The sequence below is a fragment of the Branchiostoma belcheri genome, unplaced genomic scaffold (assembly GCF_001625305.1).
Source record: "Branchiostoma belcheri isolate BF01 breed outbred unplaced genomic scaffold, Haploidv18h27 scaffold22, whole genome shotgun sequence".
Taxonomy (NCBI): domain Eukaryota; kingdom Metazoa; phylum Chordata; class Leptocardii; order Amphioxiformes; family Branchiostomatidae; genus Branchiostoma; species Branchiostoma belcheri.
In genome coordinates, this window is record NW_017803713.1 from 130,740 (window position 1) to 145,847 (window position 15,108).

At 37.6% G+C, this 15,108-nt stretch overlaps 1 protein-coding gene across 1 annotated transcript; it reads right to left on the reverse strand.

Annotated features, from left to right (window-relative positions):
• Window positions 1-8,168: 8,168 nt before the first annotated feature.
• Window positions 8,169-9,853, reverse strand: LOC109470083 (GTPase IMAP family member 7-like). Its single transcript, XM_019768861.1, has one exon. It carries the CDS (start codon window positions 9,851-9,853, stop codon window positions 8,369-8,371), a length of 1,485 nt encoding a protein of 494 aa, XP_019624420.1. The 3' UTR covers window positions 8,169-8,368.
• Window positions 9,854-15,108: the final 5,255 nt, after the last annotated feature.

Genomic DNA, 15,108 nt, shown 5'->3' on the forward strand with positions numbered 1-15,108 from the left:
GACAGATTTGTGCTCAAAAGACATATGAATAGCAAATTTTTAATATAACGTGATGCCTTCTTGGGGATGTACTAGTATCACTAAAGTGCCAACCAAAATGGTTTCCTGTTATAAGGAAGAAGAATAGAATCGTACTGTAGTAACACTAACAGTGCTGGAAATCAAGTTCAACTTGTTGAAACATGTTTTACTTTCAGTCCATTTTTTCACCTTCAGTATATCAAGGAATTTGTATAATTTAGTACTGCTTCTACCTAGATTTATTGAATAGCTAAGAATTTTTACAGTACTTAGTGTCATCATTTTGTGTCAAATTGTAGTATTAAATTTTACAACACCACTGATTTAACGTTAACAGTTATTTAGAAATAACAACTTACAGAAAGTTGAAAAGTGGACTATTCAAAATGTGTCTTATAGGGCTCTTCGTATGTACATGTGATAGAAAGCAAATTTAGTGGAGGTTAATTAATACACTGTACATGATGGTACATGTATATGTAATGACTTCTAAGGCAATCATGCAATGTCCTTGTCATTAAGTATTAAATTAAACTCAAGGACATTGCATGATTGCCTTAGAAGTAATTGTATTTAAGACAATTTAGGCCAGAAGGTCCTTCATGCTGATGTGTTATACATTTAGAAGGCCTGTGTATATATATATAATTATATACTGTATTATGAATAATACTAAACAATTTTACTTGCTGGTTGAATTTGATTTTGAATTCTTGGATTATCCCCCTCATTTCTGTTAATTTGAAGAAAAAAAATCACGATATACATGTATACCAGTCCTTTAAGTTGATATGAAATTACTTTGCTGTGTTACACAAAAGGAGAGGTTATACCGGCCATTGAGATAACACAATGTCATACAGATAATACGTACCGTTATGTATAAAAAGAAAAACAAACTCTTTGCCTCTCTTTGGCAAATTAGAGTATTTGGCAAAGACGGACAAGGTGGTTACTAAATTGCTGTTGACCTTGATTTGGCAAAAAAAAAGGTCAATATGTGTTGGAAGAAGAAACTTTAAGATAGTGTTTCATATATAGGTACGCTTGCCAGTGGGCCTGTTGAATTGAAGCTAAATGATAATCTTTGATAATATCAACCGTAATTAATCGTTGTAAATAAAGGTTGTTTATTTAGATTTTGAGTCGATCCCTTAGCGTTATAGCATAGTTAGCATTGCTAATCGTTTCACACACTGCAATATATATTACCAGGCTGCGTGCCTGGCCAGGCCGGGAAAGCATTCCCAGCCTGATCCAGCGTGTGGCGGACGTTGACCCGCCCACCCACTACCTTTGTAAACCGCACATACATTTTGTACAATGTAGTTATAGTATTATTTCTTATTATCTCCCATGGAGAAATTGTTTTGTATCATTGTTATTACCTTCGTTGTATAATAAAAAAATGCTATTCAGGCTTGATTCGCATGTCTAGGTTAAATATATTGCAAACTCATGTCTGAAAGCTAACTAGAAGCTGTGGACAATCACACAAAATGCACAAAACTTTCGGTACAGTTAGAATGAAAAAACAGCATTTTTACCTTCGCCAAGAAGGTTATGTTTTCAGGGGCGTTCGTGTATGTGTGTGTGTGTGTGTGTGTGTGTGTGTGTGTGTGTCTGTCAACACGATAACTTAAGAAGGCCTTGATGGATTGGTCTTGATACTTGGGTAGGTGGGTAAGTCTTGATGAGACCTCAAAATGATTAGATTTTGGACCCCCTAGCGGCTTGTTATGGTACTGCAGCTGAACTTCCGGTTTTGATATCTCATGATCTAGACATGCTATGGTGATGAAATTTAGATGGTAGGTAGCTCTTGTGCTGGGGAAGAAGTGACGTGAGTTTAGGCCCCCTAGCGGCTTGCACTGGAACTGCAGGGATAAATTCTTGAAAATATTCAAAAGGGGATAACTCAAGAACCGGTTGACGGATCGTCGTGATTTTTGGTATGTAGGTAGCTTACGTGATGCTTAATATAATTTTGTGACAATTATGCAAATATTGATGTAATTTGCATAATTTATGGAGAAATTCTATAAATCAGCTGCATTCAATAATGGGACAATTAAAGCTTGTGACATTGGTAATTGACAACGAAACACAGGAAGATATTGATTATGTTAATAATGACTTAATTTGCATAATTAATGAGAAAATTTTATGATTATGTAATGATAACTGCCTGGAATTTCATAATTGTGGTATTTGAAAGTTAAATTGAGGTGAACATCATTAAACATAATTTATTCAAATCAGGACCTCATTTGCATAATTTATTAGGAAATGATAGAATGCATTGTTTGTTAATATAAGACTGTTTTTTGGTTGAGATTATTATAAAATGATATAATTCATGAAAATTAGGTTCCTATTTCTTAAATCAGGGGGAATAATCTAATCTATAATTTGTCAGTCATAAAGATTAACATCATTTGGCGAAGGTATGAGATCGGGGAACTCTAGTTAAATCTGTTAGTCACAACTTCTATCAAGGCACTGGAGAATGAAGAGACTCGCATTTTAAGTAATGAAGTAGTTAGTTGTCAAATGATATTAGTGCATTGAATCCAGTTATTTTTTATCAATTATTGACATCAATTATAGACATGTGTAGGCCCTGTTTTACCTTGTCAAGTAAATAAGATCATAACTTGCATTTACATATAAATTATAATATACAATGTAATCGTGAACACACTACTTTGTGTGATGAGTCCATTCCAAGTCACCAAGACAGTTTTGAATAATACGTCTTCATGTTATGACAGTTCCTATTGTCAATATGGACCTTTTCCCACTAGCACAGAATTGTTCAGATCCAGCCGAATAGATTTGCTTTGATCCCGCTTTGAACAGGATCTATTCGTCTTGATCCGGAATTGAAATTGTGAATTAGGAATTGAACTCTATAGGTCTGGAAATGTCATAATTGTAAAATCAATTATGGTCAAAGCAGCTGAAGGGAACTGGAACATGTGCATTCTGTCTTCACCAAGTTTTTTTACTTAACATATCAGTCCCTCCCTGAATTCTCTTAAAATACTAAGTACAAGAGAAAAGAATGGTTGCACTTACCATGTCATAGGTTCACATTAACAAAAAATCTGTTCTAGTTGCCTTGCAACATGTACTCTCACCTCTCGAATAAAAGTACCCCCTGGAATAGAAGTACCCCCCGGACAAATCTTCAAAATCTAATAAAAGTACCCCCTGGAATAAAAGTACCCCCCGGAAAATTTAAAAATTGACATGTAAGCAACGTCTATGCTCCAAAAATGTGTTCTCATGGTGTATATATATATGTGTGCGTCTGTATGACCTTGTCACTTGCAATTATTGACAGGTCCTGAATAAACATACCCCCTTGAATATGATTCCCCCAACAAATCTTCAAAACTTTATAAATATCAGGGATCTCCCCAGAAATTCAGAACAGGGTGGAGGAGGGTGGTCTGGAAACCCCCCCCTCCATGGGGGGAAGCTATTGCATTTTGTCTTTTCCAAACACAAATGGAGGTCATTTCCTGCAACTTCAGTTCTACATGTTCTGTACAATTGCAGATGTATAAGGCAGGAGAAAGGTTCAAGATTTAAAAAAAAAGTTACTATTAGCACCCTTAATTTTGAAAAAATTGGGCATAGGTTCCCCGGATGACCCCTAACCGGGGGCCAACGGTGCTTCCACAAGTTCAACAAGTGAAAAATACATGATACAAAATGTACATGTATTTACTACCTGGAACTTGGAGCAAGTTATTCCAAAAGATGTACTTACTGACATTAATATATTAAAAACTAAACCAAATCCTATTTCCCAAACAAATCACATATTGACACAGCTGAACAAATAAAAATGTGATCATGTCTATAAACTCCACTCAAAAACAATTTTTGAGAGACACTCGGGTACTAAGCGTGATAATCTCTAATATCTCATCTGATTCTCCCAATGTAAAGGATCTTTACAATCACAGCATCCAACCGCACATACATAGAAACAACAATATTACACAAGAAACCAATAAATTCGGAAAATTTCTCAGTAATGTTTGAAAATTATTCTTATTAAAATATAAGTGAATTTTTATTTCAGTTGTAGCCGAAAAATATTTTTCATGCGTTTAAAGTATCGTTTTAGCACTGTAATATGTACTTAGTACATGTCTTATACATTTGGATGCTATCTTGACCTTTGACCACTGTTATTGTAAAAAGCAGGTCGGCCATTTTGTCTTTCTCGCCGTGGCTTTTCGAGCCGTTTTTTCGAGCAAATTTCAACCATTTTAAACATTTTACGGCCTCAAAAACTCATACAACGAGGAAAACAATTTGTAGCTGTCATTTTCATGCGTAACATTTCTTCTGGGGATGGTTTATTTTTCCGCCGAGCTGCCGAAAACTAGCGTCAAACCGCAACCATGCGGTTTCTTCGCGGCGGCCGGCGGGAGTTTTTGTATCGGAGCTTTCACGATGTAAACAAAGAATGAAAGATAGTCGGAGTTGTTTATCTGTCGGTATAAAAAATTTTGTTGTGAAACGCCAGCGGGGTGTCAGATTTTCTACTAATGACAACGTTTTCTTTGTGGCGTCATGGCGAGATCGACAATTCATCGACAATTCACAGGAATTTGTGCCGACAATGGAATGAATTTTCCCGGAACTTTTCCGATTTTGAAAAAAGAAATAAACGTACCGTCTAAAATAAGAATGTACCGGGTGAATTTTGAGGCGAAAAAAAATAAACGTACCGGTACGTTTAATAGAGAGCCGAGAGTAGTTGTCTGCTTGATGCCTGATCGTAATGAAGCTAAGTTTTGAGTGTGCCCCCCGGTCCCTTCTTAATGTGTATTCTGTCTCTGAGTCAATTTGTTTGCCATCAAACATGATGTAGTGTCTTGGTTAAACTTTAACTTTACTAGCCAGTTGTAGCTAGTAGTAGATACTATTAGAGACTTTTTGATATTCATACATGTTCAGAAGCATATTTGTACATCTGGCCTGCTGAAGCTGGCCACTAAAATTATAGATGGGTCCTGGAGACAGCCCTAACACTGTTACAGGTTCTGAATCTGATCTACTTTTCAACCTTTACTTACACCCAGTCTGTTTAAAAACTACAAATAGTTGTTTGATTACTTCTGAATGTAGAAAAGAAAAGAAAAAAATCCCTACCTACCGACTCCTACCTTTGCCAGTGGTTTGCATATTACATGAACTGTCAATTCTACAGCTAAAAACATTGTGTTTGGCAATTACTTAGTAACAGGGCTTTAGCCAGCGCCCGTTTTACCGTCAATTGACGGTAGTTTTTCCCGTGTGACGGTAAAAATTCAAGTCCTTACCGTCAACATTGACGGTCAAAAATCGTGGGTAAAGACATAGAAAAAATCTAGCGAATTTGAATGAGCCACGGAGCGGCGTCTGTTCCAAGCGCGCGGCGTCTTTTCCAAACGCACGGCGGCGGGAAACCTGATTTCAAGGACCGTGCCGACGTCTGTTGACTTGGTTCTATTGTTCAATGTTGCTGTCTGTTAAAACAACATGTGCTAACGGCCACATAAGAATAAAATAAAACAATGGCTCGACTCAGACACACGCTGCTAACTGTACATGACAATACGATAAATAAACATGTGACAACGAACAAAGGAATATCAAACGTTTTGAAAATGTACTGTACTTGAATAATCATACTATCGCAAGAAAACGGAGATCGATCCACACAAAGTGGCCTTATTTAATCTGAAACTTCGTCAGACCTCCTTCGCGCGAAAACTTGAGCGGCAGCATAAAGATTTCTGGAGGACCGCTGACACGCGAGTTTTTGCCGGCCACGTAACTCCCTCCGCGGCAAAATCCCCTATGCCTTAGCGAAATCGCGTCTCAGTGCTTCCCCAAGTCAACTTCATGGCCGCTAAAGTCCACAAAGGAGCTGTAACTTCCTCATTTCGGTTGAGAAGCGAAGCTGACAAGTAAAATCATCTACATGTCGGCCATTTTGTTTGCTACCCGAAGTCTTCCGAACGCTCTAAATAAGGAAATCGTCGGAGATCTGAGCCACATCGCTCGCTGTCGGTCAGCGCTCGGGGCCGGCTCGGTGGAAATCGGAGGCTGTGACGTCATGAGTAGGTTCAGTTGCATGGCGAAGCTGGCTGGGGAAGCCGCCGCGGCTTGAATCGCGGCGGGATTTGAGCGGGTCAAAACAAAGGGAATAGCGGATTGTTCATTGCGTGTTGTCTCCTTGTGAGAACTGTAGATTTTTTTTTTCATTCTGCAAAATTGCAGATTGTGTAGTTTTTTTATTCTGCAATCTTGACGGGTATGTCGATCACCGGATTGAAAGACATTCTTTAAAAGTAATCATTGACGGAATTTTTTTTCGCGTTGACGGTATTTTTTTTTCGCGAATTGGGTTGACCTGGGGTTGACGGTAAAAAATTTCGAGCTGGCTAAAGCCCTGCTTAGTAATATGTTACTGACCCAAAAGAAAAAAAAATATATCAGGCAAATTGAATATGCAATTTATTCTTTCTACAAATTTTGCATTTCCTAAAAGTATTATTTGAAAGTGGCTGTAGTGGTCAGATCTCCGTATATATTATGTAACGGTTACCTCCTTTGGTCAGATAGATTTGCTTGTAAACAGTGATCATGAAGTTAATTCTGTTGATGTTCACTGACTGAGAGTTTACTGAGAGTTCAAGTGTATTCTTTTTTGTAATTAAATGAGGGTTTTACCACTGTGACAGCTCACAATTCAAAACCTTAATCAGGGCTGAGAATACTTTTTTTCATGTACATGCAAAATTGCACGTTGGCAAAAAGTTTAGGTGCAGTTTGAAACATTTATGTGCAAAATTATATTTTGTCGGTCTGCAACTGTTTTTATCAGCTGTTTTGAAAGCGGTAATTTCTTTTCCAGGTGGCTCAATGGAAGAATCCTTCAAAAATTATTTAAACCCACAATAAATCAAACTGACCTTAAGGTATTATGGTTTTGAACTAAATACTTAGTAGATGTTGGCATATATGTATCATTTCTTGTTTAATGATACTGCATTAGTTTTGGCATCTGCAAAGAATGTCATCCATAAAATTTACTTGCTGTGGCCTTACTAAGGTTTTGCTCTCATGTGTATTATGTTTTTCTGCGCATCTGTGTATTCCCTAAAATGTATTTGCAATAAACAGCATCCGGATTAAATTCGGACAGTCCAGTTTGATCCCGGAGTACTTCCCATATCTCAGCAACCTTGCATGTAGATGGCCTATTTATGTCATTAACCACAGTTCCAGAATTCTGCGGAATTCTGCAGAATTCTGGAACTGGAGCCAGAATTCTGCAAAATTCTGGAACTGAAGCCAGAAATTTGTGGAATTCTGGCCCCATTTCCAGAATTCTGCAGAATTGGGTTAACCCCTAAGGGGTCCTCGATGGCTGCCACATATTTCTTATTGTTTTTACCTGGCAAGTTAACGACATTAGCCCATCTAGATGTAATATTGCTGAGATATGGGAAGTAGTCCGGAATTAATCTGGACGCTGTTAATAATTATTTCAACTTTTCTTTAGCCAAGAAGACATGTAAAATAAATGCAGTATATAATATATAAGGTTAACTTTATTCATACAAACTTAACAGGGACCCTCACTTGGTATTCTTAACATAGCAACATACAATACATGACGTATAATATTATGTAAGGCTAGCTGAAACAAAGTTATCTGACAGTATTCTCTTAATACAATGTATCTAGTACTGTACAACACAATCATGGATTTGACTGATTGGTTTTACTGGTCATCATCATCCAATAATCCAGGTCAGTCACTTAGCATTCTGGGAGATGGAGACAAAAAATGCTATATAAAGTTGTTATTGAAAATGCGATTGAAATCTGTAATGATTTAAAGACACTCAGGTGGTTTTCTCTCTTAATTATGAGTAAAAAAAATACATATTGTATGTCCTTGTCAACTACATGTACAACCTGAGGGCTCAAAATGCATTTTGGGAGTGCACCCAACCTAAAAAATTGGGTGCAAAAAATAGAATGTCAGCAAAAACTAATAACATGTATGCTTCATTTCTAAAAAAAGTGGTAACAACAATTTTATTATTTTTCTGACACTTGGCTGCTTTAGGTGTTAACAATATGCTGTATACTACTTACTGTAAACCTACAAAAAATACTAAGGTGCACTGGCGTACCCACAGAAAACAATTGGGTGCGCAGCCCCAAATTTGTGTGCACTTAAGTAAGGTGCACAGGCACCCAGCTGTTGTATTTCGAGCCTTTACAACTGTTAACTGTTAGTACACATCCTACTTTGAAGCTGTTACCAGAGGGTCCAACTCCAAGATTTGATTCTGTCCCAGACTGATTGGAGCTTTGCTTGAATTCTTTGGAACAGACCTGTGTTATTGTAGTTTCTACTCGTAACTGTATCTCTTGCCTTCATTTTCATTGCCTTAGTAACATCTTTCCAACTACATTCTGTAGCCTTGTCAGTGGTAAGTTCTTGTATGACTTTATTCATTTCTTTCTTTCCTTCTTCAAACAATTCATCAGTGTATACTCCCTCTTTGTTCACAATATCATCAACTAACCTGATCAGTTCAACAAGTTGCATTCTTAGTATGGTCTCATCATTGGAGACATTGTTGAAGAAGACACAGTTGTTGTGACATTTTTCAATTATATTTTTAAGGTCTTCAGGAGCAGTTCCAAGATATTCCTTTTCGCTGCTTGTAAGTTCATCCTTTGCAGTAATAAGAAGTATAGAATGTTCATGAAAGCTTTCCCCAAACATAAGTTGAAATATTCTAAGCACTTCAGCCTCCTCCCGGGTGAACCTTCCTCTTCTGAGGACAAGAACAACTGCATGAAGACCATCTGGGAAGAATGTTACAATACGGCAGAGTTCTTCACAGATGTCCATTACATTACCAGTGTCAAACACTCCTGGAGTATCCAGGACAGTAATTTGCCTGTCCTTTTCCCTAATGTGTTGCTCACATTTTTGGGTTTCTGACTTAGCTTTATCAGATATTCCAAAATGCTTTGTACCAGTAATACTGTTCCCTGTGTGACTTTTCCCCACACCAGTTTTCCCTACCAGTACAATACCAAGTTCCTCGCCTTTTGGGATTTGGCAGAGGGGAGAAAGATCTGAGGTGGTGTACTTTCCACCCCTAATGGACATTTTGAAGTGTTCAATAAGTGCTCTTAATGCTTCATGGTTGGCCATTTTATTTCTATTTTCAAATGCAATTGCTCTGTCATGGCATTTTTTTGCAATTTCTCTCATAGCAGTTGGCAGGTGTTCAATGAACTCTGGGATGTTTTCCTGCTGAGCATGTGTGACCAGGATGACAAGATGCTTGTACAGTCCATCACCAAACAGCCTGTGGAGGGACTGGAACACTTGGACCTCTTTTTCTTCATTCCTCTCAGAGCTGTCATAGTCCCAGACCAGACAGATGGCATCAAAACCCTCAGGAACCATCTTCACAGCTCGAACCAGCTCCTCAAACTCAGACTCTGTCATCTCCTGGGAGACTCCAGGGGTGTCGACTACTGTCACCTTCCTACTGACTCCATCAACCTCATGTCTGCTGCTGTACAGACTGGACTTTTCTGTTCCTCCTTTCCTGGTGACTCTGAAGGCCTCCTGGCCCAGGATGGTGTTGCCTGTGTGGCTCTTGCCATTACCCTTACAGCCAACTAGTAGCACATTAATTAATATGAGCTTTTCAGAGAAACTTGTTTTTAAGCTTGTTGGTTTGTTAGAGAAAGCTGTTGAAGAGGTAGAGGAGTTCATTTTTGGTCTGTAAGAGGAGCATGTTAGACTGGCACAGGAACTACACGTAGTTGTTGGTGTGGCAGAGGAATTTGTTGTTGTTGTTTTTTGGTAGAGGAACTATTTTTTTGCCAGAGGATCGTTTGTGATTAGATTTCTTTGGGAGAAGACTTTATTTTATAATTTGTGTTTCGGTGGAGGAATGGTGTGCTGAATTGCTGTTATTCTTTTGTTTGGGATATTTGTAACAGAGAGGAAGTCTGTTGTCCCTTGCTTAATTTCTCCACAGGTTTTTTTCTGACTTCACCCTTAGAACAGGGTGATAAATTAAACCTGCACATGTGAAATGTTCAAAGGTTTTCTATCCAAGTGGCTTTTTGTCTCAGATGTCTGTCTTCTGCATTATGCCGGTACATTGAGATGCCTTCAAAGTAGCCGCTGCAAACTGCTTCCAGAGTAAAATTTTCCATTGGTCAATCTGCAAGAAACAGGTGCAAAGGATAAGAACTGGAAAGTCTGCAAGCAATCAAATGCCTGACTATATTATATTATATAGGACTAAGTCTTGTAATTTTATAGTTAATTTTGAGATCATTCTATTTCAGTTGTTTATTTTCTTGTATATGTCAGACTCCGTACTTTAATATGTTACCAGCTTAGTCTGCCTGCCGACAAAATTATTGATTTGTTTCATTGCCAATAAATACAACACCCTCACCACTAATATACAAGCAGTTGTATAAGTGCATCATTATCATCATCTTTTCTTTAATTGTGTAAAGAGATCAAGCCACTTTTCTAAGAATTTAGAATTGTATGACCTGTACAGTGATCGATTTCATTGCTTTCAATATCTTAGCAAAGATTATCGAAATCTACAAGTCATGTACAGTACCTTCAAGTTTTTAGAATGAGACGCAGAACTAGAAGAATTTTAATTAACAGTTGTATTAATTTTCCAATTACCATCTGGAAAAAATGTGGTCGGCAGGTAGGGATTTCGACAACCTACATGTACATGTATGATCATAATTTGTACTTATTTACACCCTTACCCAATGCTAATACTCCATGCACTAAATTGCCATTATTGTTACCACTGACCGTGACTGTACTTTTGCATGATGTTAAACTGTCTCTTTTTTACAAATAAGGTGCAATAAATTCTTATGGAGTGCAATGGAGTATAGAATTTCCATCATGTAAATCAGGCCCTAATTTGTATCATCAAGTAAACAATGTCCATTTCTATTTGATATACGTACTTACTGGCCCCGGGCCGGGGGTACATTCCAACATCATGACAACAACAAGCCTCAAGGTCAATGCATGGAATTGTCCTTTTTGAGCATCATCTGATTATCATCTGAAAAGCAATGGATTACAGTACATGTAAGTGGCAAGAATACTAAAAAGGTAAGGCCACACCAATTTAATTTGTTGCTTCTCAGATTTTTTCAGAAAAAATATGAAGCGCAGGGCGAAATTTAAAAAAGAAACAGGCCAAGGCGCCCCGTGATAGCCAGAAATGGTACAATATGAGCTATGAAGTCAACATACCAAGCTGGTTTATAATTAAAACAATATACTTTGAACTTTAAATGAAGCAAAGTTGCATTGTTACATGTACATTGAAAAACTAGGGAGAAGAGGACTTTCTTCAACCGTTCGAGCCAAAATATGTCTTTCATTGTGCATTTTGCCCCCCCCCCCAACTTTTTTTTTTTTTTTTGTCAAATCAGAAGAAAATGGATAGGGCGAATCTGACAAAACAACATATTAAATTGGTGTGGCCTAACCACCAATAATTTACTCGAGTTCTTACTGTAACTGTGTTTACTATGGACTTTTTCTAGTCGTCCTGCTCAAAAACAGTGGGTTCAAAGTCTGTTGAAACGTTACGGTAACCATACACTGTAGAATATTGTCCATTCAGGCATTGCAGAAAATTTGACATAGAATGTAACTTCAAATCTAAATGCAATGTAACTTATACTAAATGTGCAAAATATATTAAAAATGCATTGTATTACCTGCAGTTATGGTGTGGCTTTGTCAAGTTCCAGTACACTTAACTCCCTTTCAGCACTTGAAATGGTTGCACAGCAAAGAGCATGCCTCTTTAGGTCCAGTCACTCCTCACCTCACCTCACCGGTCCCATAGCAGTCTGTCCTGCCGTCGGGGCAACTAAACCACTCCCAGTCCCAAATATCTTTTGACTCACCTGATGACTGACCAAACAAATAGTTGATTTTTAACTCAACATTTTTCCCTAGTCACCTTTTTTTTTCTTGCCAGGTAAACATACATGTAATGATTAGCTAGTGGTAAAATGGCCAAGAATTCAGAGATCTCATACCTCCATGAAGTATGACGGTACAAAATGTAGACTTGGAAGTTTTACCTTTGCTGACAAGTTTTCCATAGCATTTGTGTGTATGTAATGTGTATGTGGTTTAGCACGATAACTCAAGATTAGCTATGGATGGATTGTCATGAAACCTAGTAGGTTACTAGGTCTTGATGAGACCTAGAAATGTTTAGATTTTGGGCCAATCTATTTATGGCTTCAGTGGTGGGGTGAAACATATTGTCCGACAGTTCTCTACTGTGCTTCTTCTCCTTCCTCTCCTCCTCCTCCTGGATTCAATTTCTTCATTTTTGGGCCACTGAATAATTGATATGATATGATATGAATCTTTATTGCATGTTCTTGCCCAGATGGGCTAAATGCACAAGAGGGTATGCAGTATGCAAAAACATGAGCATTTCATACTGAAACGCTATATTCTAATGCAAAGTGATAAGGATCTAAATATTACAACAATACTATAAACTACCTATCATCTACTGTTAGTTGCCCTTTCTTCTCTCTTTTTGAAACATTTGGAAACATAACACATAGTTTGTCTAGTGTACATTCGTTCTTGTATGACATCATGTGTTTGAACATGTCCTGCTTTGACATTTTCTTACATATCTTGTCTAATTGTAAAGTATCGAATAGCTCTTGGCGTTCATTTTTATATAATGTACAGTCAAGTAGAAAGTGTATCTCGTTTTCAATATATGAATGATTACAAAATTCGCACGTTCTATCTTTCAGAGGGGTACGGCTATGCCTGCCGGATTCTATACGTAAGGGATGGTCACTAATGCGAAGTTTACACATGGCTCTGCGATGTTCGAAGTTTGCAATGTTTAAATGTGTTTCTCTTTCATAAATTTCTTTGAGTGTTTTGTATGTCCTTAATTTGTTGCCTTGGTTTTCTCTTCTCCCTTTTACTTGTAGTTCTGAGTTGAATTTTTGTATAAAGTTGTCTTTCAGTCTTTGTTTTAGTTCATTTAGATGATTCGGCGAGTTTAAGTGACCATTAATGAACAGGTAGGCAAAGCCGGATTCCTCTAACAGTTTCTTTACATTAGATAACCAGCAGTTATGTAGAGTGGCCAAATACATGTACCCCCAGGCTTTAAACATTGTTTTATTTGTTTTTTTTGCCATTTTTTGACAAAATCTGTACATTTGGGGACCTGGAGACCTGGTATTACACCCAAATCATCTGAAATTTGATATGGGTATATACTTTATATATCTCCCAACAACAGTTCATTATAATTATCATACCCGGTATCACTTCATACCATATTTAATATATTGACGAAAAACATTCTTTTTCCTTGGGTTTCTCCTTCTTACCCCTGCCACTTCGTTGAACAGATTCAATAGGGCCCACAAGCCTTTTTCCGTAGAGCATTATTGGCCATTGTAATTCTACGTAGAGCGTTGACGGACCGCTCTAATTCAATGTAGAGCGTAACTGGCGCATTTTGCGTAGAGCGTATTCGCCGTTTTAATTCTACGTAATGCGTTGTAGCCACTAGAAATTTATCATAAAGCGTAATCAAGAGGTTTCCGAATTCAGCGCAGAGCGTTGTCGGGACCCCCCCTTGCAGGCCCCATTCAACTCTGGGGACCAAAATGACCTGATGACATTTGCAATCTCTAAGCAGATGCATGGTGGCATGGGTAGGTAATCTTCGAGCACAGTGGCTTGGCCTTCAAGCATATACAGGGTGGCATGGATCCTGTCACTCTACATGTTCCAACAGCAAAAGGCATTGGAAGAATTAATTGCTGCATGTGGATATAGGCTGTTGGAACACTTCAGATTTTGAACAGGGGTGATTTACGAACAGTCCATGTGTGTGGGAGGGTGATAAGTCCATTTTTGGTATGGGGGATGTGGTGAAGCCATGCTGCATTAATTTTCTCCTGAGCAAATGCCAGCCTTTCTAGTTTAATTTATAATTTTCTAAACTCAAATTACATATTCTGTGTGTAAAATTCCTATCCTTTGCCAATGTTTCATCTCAATATTGCAGCAGTTAATTATGTTTAATGTTTAATAACAATTATTTTAATGTGTTTGGGACTTGCCCTCCAAGGCACATTGAAAACTGCCCTTTGGGGCAATATGTTGTGTCCCTCATATAAAAAAAAAAGAAAACCAGGTCCTCATCAATTATGCAAATTACCTCAGTCTACATTAACATAATATATGCATAGTGATGTCAACCTTTATGTAGGGTATATCAGAAGGTATAAGATTCCCATCATTCACCATCATCAATTTGTTATGGTTTTGGGCTGGAGTTTAACCCTATCTATACTGGGCTCATTTGCCATTATCACCTCATTCATGTGATTTATTGCCTAAAACCAGTTTTCTCTTAAAACTTTTAAAATGGTATACAACACAAAACCATTAAAAGAGGGCCTGCATGCCCTTTTTCCATAACCGTTATGGGCTATCTTAATTTACCGTTAATCGTTGTTGACCCGCTCTAATTCAACGTTAAGCGTTATCGGTATATTCCTCGTGAAGTGTTATTGGTCGTTTTAATTCAACGTAAAACGTTATTTGTCATCCTAAATTCAGCGTTAAGCGTTAATGACTAATTCTTCGTTACGCCTAATTTTGCCTTTCAAAGTGCAGGAAAATGCTAAAACTACAATGAAAATAGACTAGAGAGGTTCAAATTAATATTTTCTGTCAAAAAAATCGAATCGAAGTTGAGATGAAATTTTGGGAAAATAGCCAGAATTTACCTGATATAATGATACGGTCCGCCATCTTGGATTTTGGCCAATGACTTCATCAAAGTAGCATAAATTAACATAAAAGCCTGAAAATTTCATGGTTTAAGTCAAAATTACTGATTTTTGCAAAAAATGCCTGTCAGAAACCCATTGCCATGGCAACACGAAAAA